Source organism: Dysidea avara, chromosome 9 (assembly GCF_963678975.1).
Source record: "Dysidea avara chromosome 9, odDysAvar1.4, whole genome shotgun sequence".
Lineage (NCBI taxonomy): Eukaryota > Metazoa > Porifera > Demospongiae > Dictyoceratida > Dysideidae > Dysidea > Dysidea avara.
The window spans coordinates 6,895,476-6,916,485 of NC_089280.1; the positions used below are offsets into that span (position 1 = coordinate 6,895,476).

A 21,010-nucleotide genomic window follows, 5' to 3' on the forward strand; every position below is an offset into this window, starting at 1 on the left:
TAGGCATGCATGCACCAACCTAAACAACATTGACTTCTCAGCAGGAAATTAAAGGATCTTATCTTGGATTTTATCACATTTCATTTATATTAATAAACATTAAAATCCGATTCTCTTAGCACCAGATCGTGTTCTCTTACGTCCTCTAGCACTAGATAAAATAGGCACTTCTGACGTCTGAGGCAAAGATACCTCTGTCTTATTGACAGCTGGTTGCTCTTGGTTCCATGACTTCCAGAGGTCAAACACCAAACTCTGTTCATCTGTTGCAATAGAACTCAAGTCACAAGACTGCATTAATAGTTGTGGTCCGGAATCAGCAGATACAGACACATCACAGTTCTTGGTAGGAACAAGTTTACACCCACACACTGCACACAAGTTCCCTGCAGGGTCTCCAGTGCTGGAATTATTGATGGCACTCTGATAAGAATGGCACAGTAGACACTTCAGAACACCGTCCGTGTCAACAATATCTACATAGGTATAAATGTCAAAGATATTATAAACGCATGAATAAAGTAGCAATTGTTTTTTTGTTTTTTTTTGTATATGCTTAATATGATAGGTATGGGGCACACAGTCACCACATTACACACAATAGGTCACATATCAAACAATTGAAAATATTTTATGAAATCTTACATTCAAATGCTCCTTTCCCCTTTCCCTTATTTATTAAAATTGGGGTCCTCTAGCTAAAAATGCCGTAGCTGTGTATGCTCTGTACAGTGTACTAAACAGCTTCTATCAAAATCTGTGGTTTGACAAGAGAAAGAAAAATGTCTATTTTTAAAATTATCAGCTATACACTTTGGGACGAATGATTTTAACAGCAACAATCTGTTACACTTAGTTGATGATAATGTTTTACATCAGAGAATACAGCTCATCAACACTGTTATCAGTAGCTGAAAACTGTTGATCCCAAAGCTTAATTGAACTTTTTAGGTGTGAAGCTATCCGTCTTTAAAACTTTATAGTGCATGGCAATCTTATCACCTTACATATGGTTTGCTCTATTGGGACCAAAAATTGACCCATTTTTATGGGGGTGAGGTAATCCTGTTTTGGAAGGTTCTAATCCAAAGAGCCTAGTTCTGCTGCATGTACTACATAAGGCACTAAAAAAGCATAGATGTTGAAAACTGGGAGCCAGGGGGCTATGACGCTCACGATGCTCCAATAGAGCAGTCAACTACTCTAATAGAACAGTCACATTCAAATAATTTACCACTAGTGTAAAATACCACCTCAGAGCTTATAAAATCTGATGAGAGGAAACACCCCTAGACCCCAGAATGGCATCCATATTTATCGTAAGTTTCAAAGTTTACTGTTTAACTCTCATTGCCATAAGTTGGCCCCCCACCACCCCTGCACTAAAGCACAAAGTATAATGATAATCAGATCTCCTCCAAAAGCCCATCATTAACTAGATATCTGTGGCCACTAATAGAACAACAAAATAGATGGTTATATTTAGTGCTACATGTATGCATATATAACTGATAGTGCATTGACTAGAAGCTAACCTGTAGAAATAACTCAAGGATATTTCTGAGTGCAGATAAGTGTTGAAGAACAACACACATCAAATGGAGACCACCTCCCATGTACTCAATAAAAGTGTATCCATTAGTATCATGCAAAGGTATGTGGTTTATCTAACGACAGTAACAAAGTGAAAATAGAAAGTTCAAGTTACAGCCAAAGCAATCACCAATGGTAACGAAGCTTAATCGTTCTGTTATTGTTTAAAATTGGTACGATTATCAGACGATTAATCAACTAATAATTATTATTATAGGCTACAGCTAAGTTTACATTTATGTAATTGACTACTGCTTAATCTGCGTAACTGCTTTCCGCCATACTAAAAGTTGAACTTCCGACTCATTAAGAGCCACCATTAAGTATTAGGGGTTTTCGATGAAGACTTACGTAGACCAATTAGCAATACTTTTTTTATACTACAACAACAGCAAGAACAAAAGTACACTATTATGATTGTGAGAAACTAAACAATTGCTTGAAAGCACAAGACAAGAGTTGTAGAATCTCTAAAAAGGATCCACGTATTTTTAAAAATATATATGTAACAGACTCACTCCTAACTGCTTCAAATAACTTGATAAAATGCTCCACAACAATATAAAAGTGGCTCGATTGTGCATATGGCAAATAACCTAACAAGGTAAACTGCATGCTAGTCTGTTGTAGGGTAACATATGCACCTATCACAAGATAACAGTATATAATTCCCTGCCATGACATCATTTTTAGCAACATTATTTCTACATGCTCTACTAATAGAAACGCATTCAAGAGATAGCAACAAATATTTTATCACTGCAAAACAAATACAGTCAGATTGGCTGGTCCTTGAATGCTCCCTCAATGAAATAGCCAGTCTCATTAATCCTCCCAGCATGACGCTAAATGTGTTTGTATTCTGTTACGTTGCTATGCCCATGTAATTACTGAACTATTGGGTCCATTAATTAGATAATGAAATAATTAACATGCCGATTAATGATCAAATACCATTTTAAAGAGCCAATTCACAAGATCATTAAAACATTGATGCAAAAATACTTTTTTCAACATGTCCTAATAGCAGACAATCCAGACCAGCCTTGATGACTACTACAAAACATTCACAAAGAATGGTCACACTAAATTTGTTTACAGACACTATCAAGCAATCATAGTATGAGCACTTTTATGAGAACCCTATATTGTTGGTGATGTTAGCAGCGTTTATAGATGCATCCTACACATCAACTACACATTTTTGCACTAAACGCCCATCAATTAAAGCAATCAACATGGAATGACAAAGGCAAATCACTTGTAATGAGGTACTGTTAACATTAGGCACAAACAATCAACAAATATTAACATGTGAATAACTAACATTCTGCTAGGGGCCCTAAATCAATTGACTGTATCCCACACAGAGATTCCTCTTGATACGGTAGACAGTGCTACATAAAATGATTACACAATAGCCCAATTATTTCTCTGTGTACCTGTTCTTGTACAGCAGCTTCCTGCTGCCATAATCCCCACAATGTCTCATCTATGGCTGGTAAGCTGACAGACTTACAGCAGTCTGTATTGTCCACATAGTTCCATTCATGATAGAATAAGTCCCCTAACTGAGACAGCTAAATACACAAAATCCCATTTAAATTCATCACGGTTAAAATGAGTAAAAAGCACCTCAATAATTCCCTGTACTTCAGTATCATTAGATTTTACAATACATGATCCTATCAAGGGACTGGTGAGACGATATGAAGCAGCATTGTCTGGACCATCATTTAATAATGAACTACATTGAAATAGTATAAGACACAAGCTGTATGACAGTACCATACTTGTAATGTGGGATTAAGTGTGGATTCATAGTGAGACGAGGTGCTGGAACATTTGGCCTTTGAGATATCCCATTCCACTTGACGTAGCCACCTGTACTTGCATGCATTAAAACGTTTTGTAAAAAACTTTTATGTTACCAGCGTAATTAATCAACAATTGTTGCTGATGGGATGACAAAAGTACAGTAGCTAGAGTGACAAATTAAGGAGCTACACTTGACAATGCCTTATTTGGCTAGTGCTACAAAGTTTATTCTAATTGCACTGCACGTAACAGGTGGCCGACACATGTATTATAATGACAGAGTCATTACTAATTCCATGTCATGATCAGAAGTATTACTTTAATTACAAGTACTAGGGCTGTGCGATAATGAAAAAAACCTATATCTCGATAAGTTTGATAACAAAAAAAACATTTTATCACGATAAACAATATTATCTCAATAATGAAGTATTGTCATAGAGTACTTTTATAATCACAGTTTTGTGTAATAATAATTGTATAACGATAGCATCTCTTGGAAAGTCACCTTTTTCAGCATTACCACAGCTGATTGTGACCTTACATCTGCCTGCTTTTAATATACAATAGTCTACAGAGATTTACTATTATCTTGGAATATCGATGATTGAAAATTTATTATATTTATCACAATAATGACATAGGTATCACGGTAATCATGTTATCGTTATTATTGCACAGCCCTAGCAAGCACATATGCCTTTCATTATAGAGCACTTAAGAAACAATTCAACAATTTGTAAGGATACTGTCTGAAGAATCTGTGGCTGTGACTTCCATGTAACAGCTTGAGTTGACTGAAATCGGAGTGCTGTCATAATCGCCAAGGTGAATAGTTAACAGCTGGATGAGCAATAATAAAATTTACAAATTTCGTACCTTCTTTATTATGGCTATGTGACACAACAAAAATATATTAAAAGATTTAAAACAAATTTATATACTGCGGGTACTAGTTACAGATTTCGGTACCTGGACAGTAAACTGATACTCAAGCACTCATTAAGACCACATGAACCAGCTCGTGTGATGATTGTCATCAAAAAGTGATTTTAAGATTTAACAGGACTGTGAAGATTATACTTTGTCAGAAACATTTCATATATTTTAGTATAGTATGTGTGTGTGTGTGCGTGCGTGCGTGCGTGCGTGCGTGCGTGCGTGCGTGCATGTGTGTGTGTGTAAATGCATAAAGTGAAGGGGTATATTACATTGTATAATTATACCTGATCTCAGTTACCAAGATATATGTACACAGATAATGTCTCTCACGTATCATTAACGTAATCACTACTTTTAATTCTATTACCATTGTCACACGCACACACACACACACACACACACACACACACACACACACACACACACACACACACACACACACACACACACACACACACACAAATATTAGTCAAATAACTCAAGAAGCGAATGCTTACACAAAAGTAATATGTAATTTCACACAATCCAAGGTTACAAAAAGCATGCTATGCAGCCTGCATGATATTGACGTACCACACAACATGACCACTAAATTAAACACACAATTGAACAAGTACACTTTCCTATGGTGAATAATTATATTAATACAACTTGGAGCTTGCAACAAATTACTAACGTACAAGTGCAGTTACACTGTACAGAACCTTGGCTGTTGTCATAGCACAGCTCATGACTATTGCCATAGCAGCCATATATGCATTATTACACTTCTATACATCAAATCTATGATAGTTTAAATTTAGTTTCTAGACCATCCCTTTAAAGATTATTTCTTTGAGGAAAGTGGCACCAACTTTCAGCTCTATTACAGTACCTCTATGCACTGCAGACACAATTTACCTATCAAGAAGAAGATAAATTTCAAATTACTAGCATTGGCTTCCTACTTCTTTGAGGAAAGACTGTCGCCCAGCAACAGTGTGAAGATCTTTGAACAGCTAAGTAATCTCATCTAGTGATCTGCACTTCTTTACAATTAAATTGGAGCTTCCATCTACTTAATTATCTCAAAATGTACCAAACTAATAAAACACTTAGCATGGGGTATGGAAAAGTATCTCTTGATTAAATAAGAGCTTAGGCTTAGCCTAACCCTAAATAAGAGCAATAGCCATCTAATTAATGGTTTTGGCTGTAGCACTATCAAACTGCCAACATTTGATGGCAGATAATGCTAGAATAAGTATCACAAATATACCTATACAAGCATGTTGTAAAGAAAGCAAAATAGTACAGTATTTCAAAAGCATAACAAGCAGTAATTGGTACGACAGGCTGATAACAGATGTTATATGCATAAATTAATCAAATACTCCCTCTGTTAAGAAATTCATCAACAACCATGCAGAGTTACAGTACTGTACAATGAATATATGTGGTAGATAATTTAGAACACAGATTCAAAAAATAATGTGTAAATCTATGAGACCGATTATAAAGTAGTATTTAGACATAAAATATTTAATGGCCAAAACATCCACACAAAGGTGCTACACTATTTGCCACAAACATCCACCCCATAAAATTTACATCTTGAAGAGAAAATTACCTATAACAGTAATTATAGACAACGAATATGTAATGACCAAATGCTCTCCTGAAGTGTAATTTCATACATAAAAACTTAAAATGACTCATGAACGTATGTGCATGCATAAAGTAGTTCCTACAATACATACCACAGTCAGTGCAAGCATTTACATAACTCTAAACACGATATGCGTGCATGGTCAAAGTTCAGCATTCAATGGCGTGCACAACAATTGGGTACTCAGTGCTAACTTATCAATGTATGATTATTACTACAGTAAGCATGTCTGTAACCAACATAATTATATTACAAACAGTCTGTAAGTTACTAAGGTGTGTAGCTTTTAAAAAGAATAAAAGTACATCTACAGCTGACTTAATCATCAATGCAGTGAGCACTACAATTTGGAACAGTATTTGTTGTGCAGTTAGGTTACAGTGTATAAATTCCAAGTATTTCAATACTAATCATGTCAACTCTTTTATAATAATTCCCCTTCCACAAACTACAATATGTTAATGTACTAACACACATAGCTATTTGACTTACAAAACTTGTACGACAGAACAATTTAATCATTCTTCCCTATTTTAAAGGATAAGTTTCAGTATCAAATAACTATTAAAGTTACTAAAGTGACATCATTTATATAATTATTTTATTAAATTGTACAGAGAACATATACATGTAACAACGTAAGTGTGCTACGTACAACTTTGAATTAATGAAGTAAAAGTTGCAAACTGTTTAAGCACCAGGACCACAATTGCCTTAGGCAATAGGAAATCGTGTGACTAGAAGCCATCATAGATAATAATCCTCACAGCAACCACTTTGCCAAATTAACACATAGCCTGCAACCATTAATCTCACTAAACAAACACCTTTTGGCAATAGAAAAAATTACCCATTGTAGTTTTGAGTGAAAATCATCACAACGAAAGAAATAATATGATATATACAATTGACATGGAATCATGAATATAAACAGTTGCATCATCCAATAACACAGTTGCATCATGCAACTGTGTCACAGTTAATATTAATTAATAATTGCCAGTACAAAAATTATGTCCAAAGACGTCAGTCCGGACTACCGTATAGCCTAAATATTTCAAGAGATCAAATTGTCGAGGTCGGACAATGTTGCTAAAAGTAAAGTTTTCACGGATTTGCAAACACTCCCAAAATGTATTATGTATCTATATGTTGTGGAGCGGCATAGCACAAAAAAGAGAGTGTTTTTGTGCACTTTGTGATACAATTATGAAATTTTCCACACAAAGAGTACTCCTTGTGATAAATATTTTTTGATATAGAGCTATCACAGATTTGACCTCTGGTGACCTTTTACAGCCATTTTTTCATTGAGAAGTCATCATTAAAGTTTTTGTCTTTATCTCCCTGAGGCATTATTTTACACCATTTAAATATGGTTACAAATTAAAGGTCTTGCTGACAGAAACTACTTGATTTTCAATAGGTGATTTCATCCCAAAGTTATGATGATTTATATTAGCCATGAAATTCTATGAAGTTTACTGCCCATTGGTATAATTTACATCCCAAGGCAACAAATTTTAAAATAATCATAACTTTGTGGTGGAATGAGCTATTCACTTCAAACAAAAGTCATATTGTTTCTTAGATCAACACCTTTGATTTGAAACCCTGTTTTAACAGTATAAAATAATGCTTCAGGGAGATGAAGACAAAAATGATAATTTTCAATGCAAAAATGGCTATAAAGGTTTCCCAAGGCCAAATATGCAGTGGCACTATGTCAAAAAATAAATGTCACAAGGATTATTATTTATATGGAAAGTTTCATAATTGTATCACAAAGTGCATGAAATGTGCACTATGTCGCTCTACTAATGGAGGCCAAGGATGAAATTTTCCTTGGTAACCTCCAAAAACAGAGACATCAGCAAAGAAATTTCTCCTCAAAACATTTATGCTATACAGCTCATATAGCATCATAGCAAGAGCACAACTTTTAATGCAGCCATGGTAATATTACCATTTCAAGGGTAATCGATACATCTCTCACTTAGTTAATCCAGACCACTTTGTTATAATGGCTGGATCAACTAGGAGGATAAGGTACTAGTATGCTTATTAGTAAGGCTACATGAGACAATGCTTTGGTTCTAGAGACATTTTTATTTTTGCGGTTTCATAGTTGTAGCTGATACTACATGAAAGAACACAACCCTGAGGCATCAAAACTACTAAGTCACATGTGTAACACTACCCTCAGGGGAAGATACCAATTACAGCATATAAATTAATGGTAGCTACATACATACTGGTTGGTATGGCTGACGTAGATCTAGAACTAATAAGGATTCCACAGTGGCAACTATTGTATGATAAGGATGAAGTGGATGAGAGGAGAGAGCTGTGACAGGATTGTGGTGAGTTTTAAGTAGTGGACACAACTCTCTGGCTGAGTTCTACAAAAACAAACCAGATGACATGTTGTAATTGATTGTAGGAATATTAAATACCCTGAAATCCAGCAAACTGATTGAAGTACAGTCAGCAATGATTGCTTGTCTTGGGTGGGCAGCATAACAGCAGTCCCACCAGTGAGAGAGCTCAGAGACAGTAAGAGATAGGTGTGGTTGAACTACCCTGCAAACAAGGGAATTTGCATCATCATAATACAAGTACATATACAAACTGTATGTCCATACCCTGTCTCCAAATTCCAGAGGTGTAGTGTGCCATTGTTTACAATCAGCAACACCTCTTCCAGAGAATGTGAGCTATAGTGAAGACAAGACACCTAGTACTCTTTCTATTCTATTGTGTTGGCAAATAAAAGAAAGCCGTGGAAAGAAACTATATATGTATTGACTTGACTGACTGTACATCAAGCAAGTTGGATAAAAACCATTCAATAATCAGAGTTAGAGAAGACTATAATTTAATCACAACATTTGAAATGTCTGAAAGTTTAAGATGTGGTAACCAAAAGTATGTTTCAACAAAATTAAATGTACTGGCCTCATATCTGGGCCCCAGGCTATGTACATAATTCAATTACATTGCACTGACAAAAAAAAAAAAATTAAACACTCACAATAAATTGACCAATCCCAAACCGGAAAATCACAAGGTCTGGACGCTTAATTTAATTTTATTCCTTCCATGGTAGTAACCATATTTTTCCATAATGAAACACTCACTGAGTACAATTCCAACTCACCAGCACTATGCAGTGTCAAAGTGGACAAAAACCCAAATTTATAATTTATGAAGACAATTTTTAATTCAAGGCTGTCTGCAAAGACTGTTCTCTCAAAATTCCATTATTATGGCTTCTCATTTTTATTTTTACTGATGATTATAATGCTCTCGGTTTACACATGTCGTCTCTCGATTTGAAGTTTTGTGCATGTTGTCTGAGTTGTGTACATGTTATCTCTCAATTTTGATGTCATGTACAAAAACCCCAAATTGAGAGAAAACATGTACAGATTAAACTCCAAATTGACAGACAACAAGTGTAAATTGAGAGCATTAATTTATAGCCATCAGTAAAATGAGATGAGAAGCCACAATAATGGCAATTTGAGAGAGAACAATCATTATTGCAAACAGCCTTGATTTAAATCTTTGTCTTCATATAATATTTGGCTTTTTTGTCCACTTTGTCATATAGCACTTCTATCTAGTACAATGCACTTATATCACACACACAGAAGTCCTGTTTCTAGGATAACCAATTCCTTTGTACACTATTACAGGCTTATTATATAACACAGCAAAGCTTTTCTTACACAGTAAAGCGTTTTGAACATGGAAAATTGGTTTTAGATAGGGTAAGGCAGCCAATGATGACAGATTGTACAAAAGTCCATAGCAACTAGAGGTTCAGTAAAGTGGTTTAGTGTACAATGAAGTGATTCGTACTGCGATGAAAAAAAAAACAAATGTGCCAGCATTTCTAGGCAACATCTTGAATGCTACAAATTACACACATGATTTGGCAATGGTAACAAGATCATCAACACACCTAGACTGAAATTACCAATTTTTACACAGTCCCATGTATAAATATACATAGCCCTTATGGTCTGGGGGAACAGCAGTCTAGCAAATTGAGTTGTGTAAACACCAATGATTTTATCAGGGTGTGTGCAGTGTCATGGATGCTTGGTTGCTCCAGGCAAGATGCTCACTTGATACAAAATGCACTAGTAGGTTTGCTGCATTTTGCTACCCCAAGATGTTCAATGCATTGAAACTGTGGAAGATCACCATCTTCAGAATTCTGATAAGAAGATTGAAATAAGGAGGAATCAACACACACGATATTCAAGCAGCAATGTATTACTTCCCACCTGCAATAAACAACTCTCATAGTGTTTAACTAATTCAGAAGATTTATTGACAGTACAATCAGTGAAGAAGGCACAATGGTAATCACTTCGAACACCCATCACCTCTACAGATCACAACGCACAAATGATAGGGGAAAAGTAGAAATTACATAATTATGCTTACCTTTTGCATGACAAGTGGTTACTGATATTTCTTTAATCGGTGATGGCATTTGATAGCAATCAATTTCATGGACACAGTGAGTTGCACAATTCTTAGAATAGTTTACAAAACTGTTGTCTAGACCACTTGAATCTGACCTTGTACACAACACCTTGTTGTCAACCAGCAGACCAACAGCTTCAACAGTTAAGGAAAGAAAACACAAAAGCATATGTTAACCATGTGGGGATAAAAGGATACTGAATTGTTGCATGTCAGCACCAGATGGATGATACACTGCACCCAGCACTGAATCAAGACCACATGGTCTAAACCCTAAACAGCCATTGGGTACTTGGCTTCCCTACAGTACAAAAACACTTGCTAATTGACAAGATTTTGACCTCGCCTAATTGATAAGGCTAATCACATACATTATACAAAAGTAATGAAGTCTACCATTGATTAAGCACTCACATTGTTGGTCACAAAGTCTCTTGCAGCTTCTTCACATAATTCATTAAGCACATTTTGTGGGACATAAACATCATGGTATGTTGAATGAAAGAAATTTATCTATAGTGACAGTGTCAACTTCATAAACAGCTCATAATTGTTTACTTGTTCTCTAGTAGACCTGGCAATCCAGCTAGCTTTATCACCAGAAACACCTCCACATAGTGGCTTCTCATATGGGAAAAAACCTAATAGTGAATATGCAGCCATGGTCACCATTGAATATTTATGATCATGAATTTCACCAGTAAACAATGAATATACTAAAGTGCTGCCTAGTCATCCCTAGTTACCAAAGGGATTTAAATGTTCAAAATTATGAAGTTATGACACATGAGTGACCACACTGACTCCTAAAATAGTGGGATGTTACCAAACAGACCAGACAGACTAACACACTTAATGGATAACTATGAATAAACATCTTCATTTAATATTATAATGTGTTCATACATGCATGAGCTAACACACACACACACACGCATGCACGCACACACGCACGCACGCACGCACGCACACTCAAAAAGCAAAATCCTATGGCTACCATGCTGGCACAGTCACATGTGCCTAGTGAACCAACACTGGGACACCTGTGTGCTACTCAGGTGCTATGAATCAGTACAGGCAAATCCACCTGGGGGCAGGACTAGTATCTGCTCACATATGAAGGTATAGATGCCTGAAGTCCCACCTGAACCTTTACCTGCTGTGTGAGAAAAGATTTCAGTGCTAAAGAATAATCGATTGCTTTGTTCACAACCCTTCAAATAGTAAAAAATAGCTATTTGTTTCAGCAGTAGCTCACACAAACGTATCTATGCTGCTATTATCTAAAATATAAACCTAGGCCAGCACATAAATAAAATCCAAAAATCAATTAACACATTACCAAACATGAATGCTGGTCATCATGTGTGTGCGTATGTGACAGCTGTCACTGGGAGGTGATTCAACAATTCAATACTGTTAACCTCATCAAAACAATAACGCAGAATTGAATTACAAAAAAAAAGTGTACTGGTAAGGCGTAACTATACTACATCATTTTTTACACAACCATTACCACTCCATACATCAAACACCCATAGCTACATTCAATTACAAACACGAAATTAAAGTAGCAATTCACCATTAGTTACTAAATCAAAGTCTATATTAAGATAATAGTTTTGCAACTACCACAATAAGTGGGCATGTATGGTGTTGTAGTATGAGATTAATAAAGTACTTAAATTGATAAAGAAGACATTGGCAGGCAACACTGTTGCCTTAATATGCTAGTGATGAGGTGGACCATGAATTACACAATTAAAATTTTAACGACAATTCAACTTTGTTGGTGGAACTGGGAGTGATTGGATTTCTGACAAGCAGAAGCCATTATTGATTTGATTAAACCACCAGGCAATGCTTGGAGGCAACAATTCAAATGTAGTTGTAAGGGTCTATTGTTCTGGCACCCCCCAAAGTTTGGGGGTTGTTGATTGGCATTGATTTGTGAGACACATAAATGGTGGTTCCCACTACTTAAAACTCATTGCAAAGCTATCGTGTGCGGCTCTCACCAATCAAAGAGCCTTTCACAACATCTGAAGCCGTGCCATAGAATTCCAAAACTCTGGGGGGGGGTGCCAGAACAAAACTGCTATACTGCATTCACTAGACCCTTTTTTTTCCTAACCCAATACAAAGCTGAAGCAAGACTATGACAAAACCCCAACAGGAAATATTGACAAAAGGAAAATTTGACAAAATTCATAACTAATCAGCTTTGACAAATTTGACAACAAAAAAAGAACAAGGAGTCACAAGTCTAGACACTGACTTTTGAGGTGCTTATTGACATTTTATGAATTAAAATTTGACAAATGTAACAGATTCATCAAAGTTTTCTTTCATCAAAATTTCCTGTCATACGGTAACATGTTTTGTCAAATAAAGCAGTTTTATGCAAACAAAAATTTGACCACGAGTTACTAGTAGAATTTGTTTACCTGTGCGATATAAAATGCATTACTACACAATTCAGTCTGCTAAAACCCAGCATGGCAGTAGCAGTGAAAAAGCAGCTCTCTGGGAAGTTGGTATTTCATATATGTACATTGAAATATAAATACAAATGCTTGACTCACCAAGCATGGAAAATTTTGGCACAATCGTATTAAATTTCACAACTTGAAGCTCCTAAATAATCCTGAGATTTCCCCATGTGTGACTTAGAGTAGTCACAATAATCAAGTTGTTTGCAACAGTCAATATGAAATGTGTGGGAGTTATTCCCAATCGCCGGACGTTGGTGTATAAAAGCAAGTACCAGTTGAATTGTGTGATAAAAGTGTATCTGAAGAAAAGAAACTTGAAGGTTAGATGACGACAATTCCATCCATGCTAAGCAGAAAACTCCAATGTATAATTAAGGATATTATGAATGCTGTACTGTGTTTTGTGTACAAAACGTGTAATTTGTAATTCAAGGGGGTGCCACATAGATATGCACTGTATCTGCAATCACGGTCTAAGTCTTGACACGCTGAAATTTTGCTAAGTGCCTTTTTTCAATCTTTGACCTGTGACTTGGTGACAATAGTTCAGAAATTTGCGATTGTGGGTTGGATATTTTTACCCTTGACCGTTGATTTGGCACGAATTTGGTGGCCTGACCTTTGAGTTTGACCACGGTCACAGATCTACCTACGGTGAGTGCCTGTGTATTACCCTGTAAATTTGACAAAAGTTTTCTCTCAGACACAGACCCAAATGGTGACTTCCAATCAATCAACTTGTGTCCATGATTTAAACAAGCTAGCATTTTTACAGCTGCAACATATACATAACTACCGCACCACAACTCTAGAGACTCTACACAAATGCGTGAAACTGGCTGCATGGTATCATTCTACAATGTTAGGCTTGTATGCTATATCGCAGGGTAAATATTCAAATAAAAAAGTGCTACAAAACTACTTACAGAAGTTTGGTCTTTGCAAAGGAAAGCACGAAGTGAGTGGATTGTAAACATGATGGCGTCCTGAAAATATTTTAATGCGCGCTTTAAACGTAAGTGCATATTGGCACCTGAGCGTTTGAGTGATCCATCAGAGAGCCATCCTGACAGTTTTCCGTAGCCTTCCTTGAGTCCTGACTGTTGCTGAACTGGAAACAATTCACGAGGATAATCAAAACAATACCGCTCCATTGGGACTTCAGCACGTGAAGATTTACGCATGCGTACTCGTGTAAGAGTCTACTGTAGCATTGAATCGCTGTATTTGATAGTAGAACATAAGTGTGCAACCAGCAACTGCTTTAGAATTTGACACCGGTACAAAATTTCTACAAATGCATTGTGGACCAATGTCAATGGCAATGATTAGCCACACTTGCAGTTTAGAAATCGAAGTAGAGCTTGTGTAAAAATAACGGTTCACACGGTCCGGCTTCCTTAAATTGCGGTACGGTGGTGCAGCACTGCTCCACTTTGCTAATAATTCTTTTCATCAATCAAAATAATTAATAAAATGACTGATATTGGTATATAGCAAATTGACAGTTTACATAGAACATATTAGCAGTGCATATAGACTGTCATTACAGATAGCTACATCATCCTACCAACATGCACACTTTTGTCCACTGCAAAAAAAGCCTTGTTTGTGTGCACGACAGCTATGATAGAGTATATATATATATATATATACATACAACGACAGGTAGTTTGATTTTAATTTTTTCAGATACCTGGCCCATAGCCTTCACCTGCTCACATGGCTGTAGTATTTGAAATGCACATAGCTGAATAGCATCCCATGTTGTAATTATGTTGCAAATTTTGATGATAACAGTAGCTAACATTTTACGTGAACAGGTCCCATTAGTACCAATTAGCAATTGCACAAGTAATGGTAGTGCTGGTCTGGAATTTATATTCTTCATTCAACACGGTTTTGATGTCAATGTTTTGAAGCCCTATAGAGTCTATCCTAGAGTGGGGTGACATATGGTAAACAACACTGTTAAAATTTTTCTCTTAGGTGGCCTCTATCAAGTAGAATAGAAAGTAGTATTTCAGTGCTAGTCATGCTTGGTTAGTGTATTATTGCTTGAATGGTGTTATCAGTCTTGCCTGGATTCACTTTGTATGTTTTCCAATGTTAGAAACTCTGTCGTAGTTTTTCCAGAAACCATGCATGCTCCTCATTAACCTTCAGCCTCCAAGAAGCCCAGTAGGAATAATCGGTTAACAGAGCTTTTACTTGTTGGCTTAAGCAAGAGTTCATATATATTATTATGAACTCTTGGCTTAAGCTATTAAGACTGCATCTTTGTATTACCTATTTGCTTACCTGTTTGCACTAGGCAGCACAATTGTCAGTGAAGGCAACCAGTCTGCACCCCACATGATCATGTCAGTATCCAATGGCAGATCCAGGATGGGGAATTTGGGGCCAGCCATACTTCTGATTAAAATAGCTACTAAACTTTATGTCAGGCCAAGAAACTCATGAAACTATACACATTTTACTAGCATTTATTACAAATTCACCTGAAACCAAAGTCAAACTAACTGTGAAATTGTCACCCAGCACCTTCGTACATACTAAGCGTCTCTAAGGCCAAAATGGCAAAAATCAACAGTGATACACTACTAAGAGGTGATTATTTGCTGCTTCAAAAATGCAGCACTGAACTAGAGAATCTGGCTCTCCCAACCACTTACAACTTAGCCTGTTTGTGCCCCTCCCCTTACCAACTCCTGGATCAGCCCCTGGTATCAAGTATTTAGTAACTAGCAATAGTATAATACATACATTAAAGGACAGCTGCCATATTGTAGTAATAACTAGCTATTGTCAATGAAACTAGTTGGCTATACAGGTACAGCAAGTATACACCTAAAGACATACTTTACAAGCACAAAAGTATTCATAAAACATATACTACAAATTGTCATGTAAGTCACTTGTAAGATTATCCTAGTGCTCACATGTACAAAAATCTTGATTGACATGCACTTACAAGACTTCCTATTGTGAGAGTATAAAAAGGCAAATGACCAGCTATTCCACCATTTTGAGTTCTATCCTCAGGGAGTCAAATGGATTGTTGCATAAAACTACTAATCTTGGTTTCTTTTGCCAATATGGTAAGAAGGGTATATGTGCTATGGTTATTTAAATAATCTATATGTGTTTTCTTAGGTATTAGGTGGTGAATGGAGTAGTTGTTCTAGAACTTGTGGTGTAGGAATCATGCAGAGGACCATCCCCTGCCAGTAAGTTAAACAGCAGTAGAATAGTTTTACAGATTATAGTTGCTTTAGTGATATTTTGTACTCTTAGAATAAATGATGAGTGTAATGAAACAAGGAAAGAATTCCGGGCTTGCAATGTGAAGGTATATGAATATTTATATACAGGATATATAGCCTAAAGCAATATCTCAAGTGGTGTTTGTGGTTGTAGTAAATGTGACAATTTGTGTACAACTTTGCCAACCGGCCATTCCACAATTCCACAAATATTCTTGACTGAAAAGGAGAGGTGTGATTAAGAAAAGGAATTGTTTATAATTATGCTGTTGGTTTTCATGACTGCTAATCCCAGTTCCTAACTTATACAGTTATACAAGTGCATACTGTAGCATCAGTCCTTTGCTGATATAATATATTGTTTATCCATAACAAATCTTTTAGAGGTGCCCAGATGGCAATGCTGACTTCAGGAGTCAACAATGTAAGACATATGGAGAGGAGTTAATGCCATTCATTAACAAAAGTGATCCCTGCAAACTGCTATGCAGTGCACCAGGACAGAGTCCTGCACAGAAAGGTTTAGTTGTAGATGGGACACGTTGCAGTTCCTCCAGTGGTGTGTGTGTTGTTGGAGAATGTGTGGTAAGTTTTGTGGAAAAATAAAACTAACTTGTCTCATATCAACTCTTGTCTATTATGTAGCCCTTTGGCTGTGATCGTGTTCTTGGATCAAAGAGAACAATAAACAAGTGTGGAACATGCAGTGATTTGTGTGTTCAACTGACATGCAAATTTAAGAATTCCTCTTCTAATGGTATGTGAGATCTATGGTGTTTGTATGGAAGTACATTTATCCAATTGACAGATTACTACACTACATTACCATCTGAATCAACCAACATTAGCATTGCTTTGGGTTCATCTTCCTGTAGCTTCAAAGGTAACAAAATCATAGCTACCTTCTACGTAAATTGTAACTTTTGTATTATAATATCCAACTGCATACTGTTTTCTTCAATATGTAGATATCAATGATTCTACAAAGTCTCTACACTTTAGCAGTGACCAATCAGTCATATCTCTATCAGGGACAGTTTTTACGATTTCTAACAATGAGTTGACTACAGAAGGACCACTTCAATCACCAGTCACCATTGAGGTATGCAAAGTGATTAATTACACAATTATTCTATTGTAATTGAAACTTTTGTTAGGTTCATTGTCTGAAAAGTAGCCACAAGATACAATGCAACTACCACATGTCAGTTTATATTCCATATGATGAGGTTGAAATAGCAAATTTTTATGAATGGGCAGTAGGAGAGAGCTTCACTCCTTGTTCTCAGACTTGTGGAAGAGGTATACAAAGTCATTTTGTGAAAGCAGTGATACCTGAATTTCTCTAGGAATCCAAACACAAGAGATATATTGTCGAACTTATAATACCCACGAAAGAGTTCCAGATTTTGAATGCACAAACAATGATCTTTCAAAGAATGGGCTTTTCCCTGCAACTCAATTCTGTGATCAGCCAGCTTGTCCTTCTGAGTGAGTGTGATTTGCGTTATATGATGTCATCCATAATAATGTAGTTATTAAAACTTTAACAGTTTTGTAATCTTCATAGCATATACACTATAATATGGACATTGTTAATGTGATCATTTCCAATTTAGATGGACACACTCCGATTGGACGCACTGCTCAAAGAGTTGTGGAGGAGGAGACAGGATGAGGGATGTTTCTTGCATACAAGTGATCCGAGATGGTGTGCAACCAATCCAGACACCAGGGAAGTGTGACAGTGAAACAAAGCCAGCATCACTACATGAATGTAACAAACACCCTTGTCACAACCATTGGCACACAGGAGACTGGAGTATGGTAAGTTATAAAACAATCACTACTTCATATTACATATTATCTCACATTCAGTGTTCCGTTGATTGTGGGGAAGGAATTCAAGGTAGAAATGTCACATGTAGGGATGCCAATGGAAACAAGATACACAACCACAATTGCAGTTTGCAGGCAAAGCCTTATAAAAAGAAATTGTGTACTGGAGATATGTGCATCCACAAGTGGATCAAATCTAATTGGACCAATGTACGTTACTGATGAGAACTAGGCAAATTATTGTACACTGTTAGCTCAATGGGATAGTAGGCTTGAGCTTATCATGCTCATTGCAGATTGTAGAATTGTCAGCAAAATTACCATCTTATCTTCCATTTCACATTATGCTCAATCTATGAAAAAACTGCCACAAAAATGTGGCGTGACTAAACTTTGGCAAATCTGGCAGGTCAAAGGAAATTTGATAAACTATATTCGTCTATTAGCTACATATTTTATGTTGTTTAATGATGGCTGTTTGGCAAATTTGCCGATCTTTTATCTGCTAACCTTTTTTGCATGCTGATTCACCAAACTTAAGTCACACCACTAACTATTGTCATGTACAGTACATACAAAAATTGCTACAAGAATATCGTATAGTGAGTTATTTTAGAAGAGGGAATTCTTTTGTAGTTTGAGCAGATTGGTAGCCATTTGTGAAAATTTCCCCCCTTGAAATTCATAACTTGATCAAAATAGCATGAAGGCATAAAACTTTCCCCAGCCTTAACATTTAGGATGGTGGCAATCCACAACTATACACCTCACTAGCAGTAGTTTAAGCTATCTGACAGTAAAGTGCTATTAAAAATGCTCCATCATTATTTTACTAAACTCCAGAATTGAACTTTGCTTACCGTTCTCCTACCTCAAACGGTATTCTTAATGATTCAGAGAGGTCAATAGCTTTTATTGCAGAGGAATTTCTGCAAAATTCTGGCTAGCATTTTTGATTTATGATTTTGCCTTCCTACTATTCCCTCATACTGGCAAACGTAATAGACTCAAACCTAGCACCTACCAAAAATGCAGAGTAATAGAGCTAATTGTATTAATTGTCTATATAGTGCTCTGTGAGTTGTGGTGAAGGTGTCCAGACCAGGCAAGTAAACTGTACTAAAAATGGGACAGCTGTGGATGACAGTGTTTGCCTTGAGAACATTCCAATTGCAAAGCCAGCAAAAGAAAGAACTTGCCAAGGACCTTGTTGTAATGGAATATGGGCAGTTGAAAATTGGCTAAAAGAAGTAAGTGTTTTAGCTGCAATACAGCATGCATGTATTTATTTATTGTAATCTCAGTGTGTTGCACTTGGATGTCACAAAGAAGGAGTACAGTACAGAAATGTACATTGCATACACAATGGAAGGACTTCTGAAGGGAATGACCACATTAAATGTAACCCAGCAACAGAACCGTCAAATACACAAGGATGTTACATGACTGATGGATGTAATCCAGAATGGTTCCCAACAGACTGGGGCTACGTGAGTATCTGTAAACATGCAGTATAGCAAATGTGAAGTATTACTCTTTCTTATAATAGTGCAGTAAAACTTGCAGTGGTACACAAACAAGAACATTATACTGCAAACTGGGAAATGTAACACTTGCTGATGAAAAGTGCTCATATGCAAAGCCCAGTATGGTACAAACATGTGGTCCAAAGTGTCTAGTTTCTGAGATATGCGAAGCGCAGTTTTGCCACAAAGATGAATTACCACCTTGCCAAAAACAATGCTGTGAATATTGTAAACAATGGCAGTTGCTACCACTGCTCCGGTACAATTTTTGTGAAAGACCCTGCTGTAAAGGTAACTTACCCGGGCAGGATACAGGTTGTAACTAATGATCAGTACATTGGATATGACACTATGTTTTACTAACATGACTCCCCTTTATCCTTACGCTGAAATGACTTTTTATAATTGTATTACATCTTTTTGTATGACTAATGACTATTGACTATATATATATATATATTATATTGGACTTGTCATTATTCTATACTAGCATTGGTACCTGCCCTACGTGCAGGACCATCTCCACATTAAACATTTTAATGCCAGGAAGAGGGACCAAGCATTAAACACCAGCACTGCTAATGTAGCTAAGTACATGTCATGAGGCTTCCTTATGTCATTAATGATGCAAAACACTAAAGTTTATTGTTTGTGGTTTTTACAGGAATGTAGTTCAATTATTCAGTGTGTCTTCCCTACCAGTGACTTCAACATGGTGTAAAGAACAAACAAAACCTTTGTTGCTTTACATGTAGGACAACTGATGCAATAATAATTAATGTATTGGGAATGAAGCATAAATATTAGTGTCCTATATTTGCTGTATAGCATGCATGTTGATAGTGCTTTAAAGTACATGATCTTTATGCAGTACATATAGTGAAATAATGAGCATGTAAGCTAATTAGTTAAACTGCATGCAAGCTAAGGCAATTGTATATACAGTATACCGGAGGTGTACACATGGTATAGTTCGGTTTCTACATGATGTTTACCTTACCGACTGTCACAAAGAGAAACAAACTTGGGCATAATTTAACAATTTGCAATTATATAGTTACTGCATGGCAGGCAAAGGTTCAGAACTTGTCCTATGCTATGCACTTTGGTAGCTGCCCTACGTACAGGACCATCTCCACATTAAACATTTTAATGCCAGGAAGAGGGACCAAGCATTAAACACCAGCACTGCTAATGTAGCTATGTAGGGTACATGGTGATGTCACATTTTTAAAGAGCATGAGGTTTCCTTATGCCATATATCCTGCTGAAATTAATGATGCAAAACACTAAAGTTTATTGTTTGCGGTTTTGACAGTTCAATTATTTCCCTACCGGTGACTTCAACATGCTGTATAGAACAAACGAAACCTTTGCTGC

The 21,010-nt window shown here is 36.4% G+C and overlaps 2 protein-coding genes and 1 long non-coding RNA gene across 5 annotated transcripts; 1 reads left to right on the top strand and 2 right to left on the bottom strand.

Annotated features, from left to right (window-relative positions):
* Positions 1-34: 34 nt before the first annotated feature.
* LOC136265665 (uncharacterized) lies at positions 35-14,192 on the bottom strand. 2 transcript variants are annotated; one of them, XM_066060561.1, is made up of 18 exons: positions 14,033-14,192; positions 13,926-13,985; positions 11,063-11,145; positions 10,919-11,017; positions 10,703-10,805; positions 10,463-10,639; positions 10,300-10,403; positions 10,138-10,229; positions 8,647-8,718; positions 8,458-8,584; positions 8,257-8,403; positions 4,161-4,254; positions 3,525-3,575; positions 3,387-3,477; positions 3,229-3,340; positions 3,036-3,173; positions 2,921-2,990; positions 35-476 (listed from the first exon to the last, which is right to left on the bottom strand). In XM_066060561.1, the coding sequence occupies exons 1-18, from the start codon at positions 14,181-14,183 to the stop codon at positions 100-102; spliced, it is 2,148 nt and encodes a 715-aa protein (XP_065916633.1). In that variant the 5' UTR covers positions 14,184-14,192; the 3' UTR covers positions 35-99. The 2 variants fall into 2 exon arrangements, with proteins under 2 accessions (XP_065916633.1, XP_065916634.1); XM_066060562.1 differs by lacking the exon at positions 13,926-13,985.
* Positions 4,741-7,171, bottom strand: LOC136265683 (uncharacterized). The gene is made up of 2 exons (XR_010705682.1): positions 5,301-7,171; positions 4,741-5,253 (listed from the first exon to the last, which is right to left on the bottom strand). It is a non-coding gene; the product is annotated as an uncharacterized lncRNA (long non-coding RNA).
* Positions 14,193-15,736: 1,544 nt separating the features above from the next.
* Positions 15,737-20,077, top strand: LOC136265670 (papilin-like). Of its 2 annotated transcripts, none has more exons than XM_066060568.1 (14): positions 15,737-16,100; positions 16,156-16,229; positions 16,297-16,351; positions 16,650-16,850; positions 16,911-17,022; positions 17,074-17,148; positions 17,234-17,367; positions 17,423-17,567; positions 17,615-17,756; positions 17,885-18,092; positions 18,144-18,314; positions 19,175-19,354; positions 19,409-19,594; positions 19,654-20,077. In XM_066060568.1, the coding sequence occupies exons 1-14, from the start codon at positions 16,053-16,055 to the stop codon at positions 19,954-19,956; spliced, it is 2,034 nt and encodes a 677-aa protein (XP_065916640.1). In that variant the 5' UTR covers positions 15,737-16,052; the 3' UTR covers positions 19,957-20,077. The 2 variants fall into 2 exon arrangements, with proteins under 2 accessions (XP_065916640.1, XP_065916641.1); XM_066060569.1 differs by having other exon boundaries at positions 16,067-16,100; positions 16,278-16,351.
* Positions 20,078-21,010: the final 933 nt, after the last annotated feature.

Excerpts from the sequence above, each read along its gene's own strand:
- LOC136265670 (XM_066060568.1), top strand. The coding sequence starts at position 16,053 with ATGGATTGTTGCATAAAACTACTAATCTTGGTTTCTTTTGCCAATATG. Across the intron at positions 17,757-17,884 it reads CAGCCAGCTTGTCCTTCTGA|ATGGACACACTCCGATTGGA; the intron begins GTGAGTGTGATT and ends TTTCCAATTTAG. Across the intron at positions 19,355-19,408 it reads TTGAAAATTGGCTAAAAGAA|TGTGTTGCACTTGGATGTCA; the intron begins GTAAGTGTTTTA and ends TTGTAATCTCAG.
- LOC136265665 (XM_066060561.1), bottom strand. The coding sequence starts at position 14,183 with ATGCGTAAATCTTCACGTGCTGAAGTCCCAATGGAGCGGTATTGTTTT. Across the intron at positions 10,806-10,918 it reads GAGACTTTGTGACCAACAAT|GGAAGCCAAGTACCCAATGG; the intron begins GTGAGTGCTTAA and ends TTTGTACTGTAG. Across the intron at positions 8,585-8,646 it reads CTCTGGAATTTGGAGACAGG|GGTAGTTCAACCACACCTAT; the intron begins GTATGGACATAC and ends CCTTGTTTGCAG.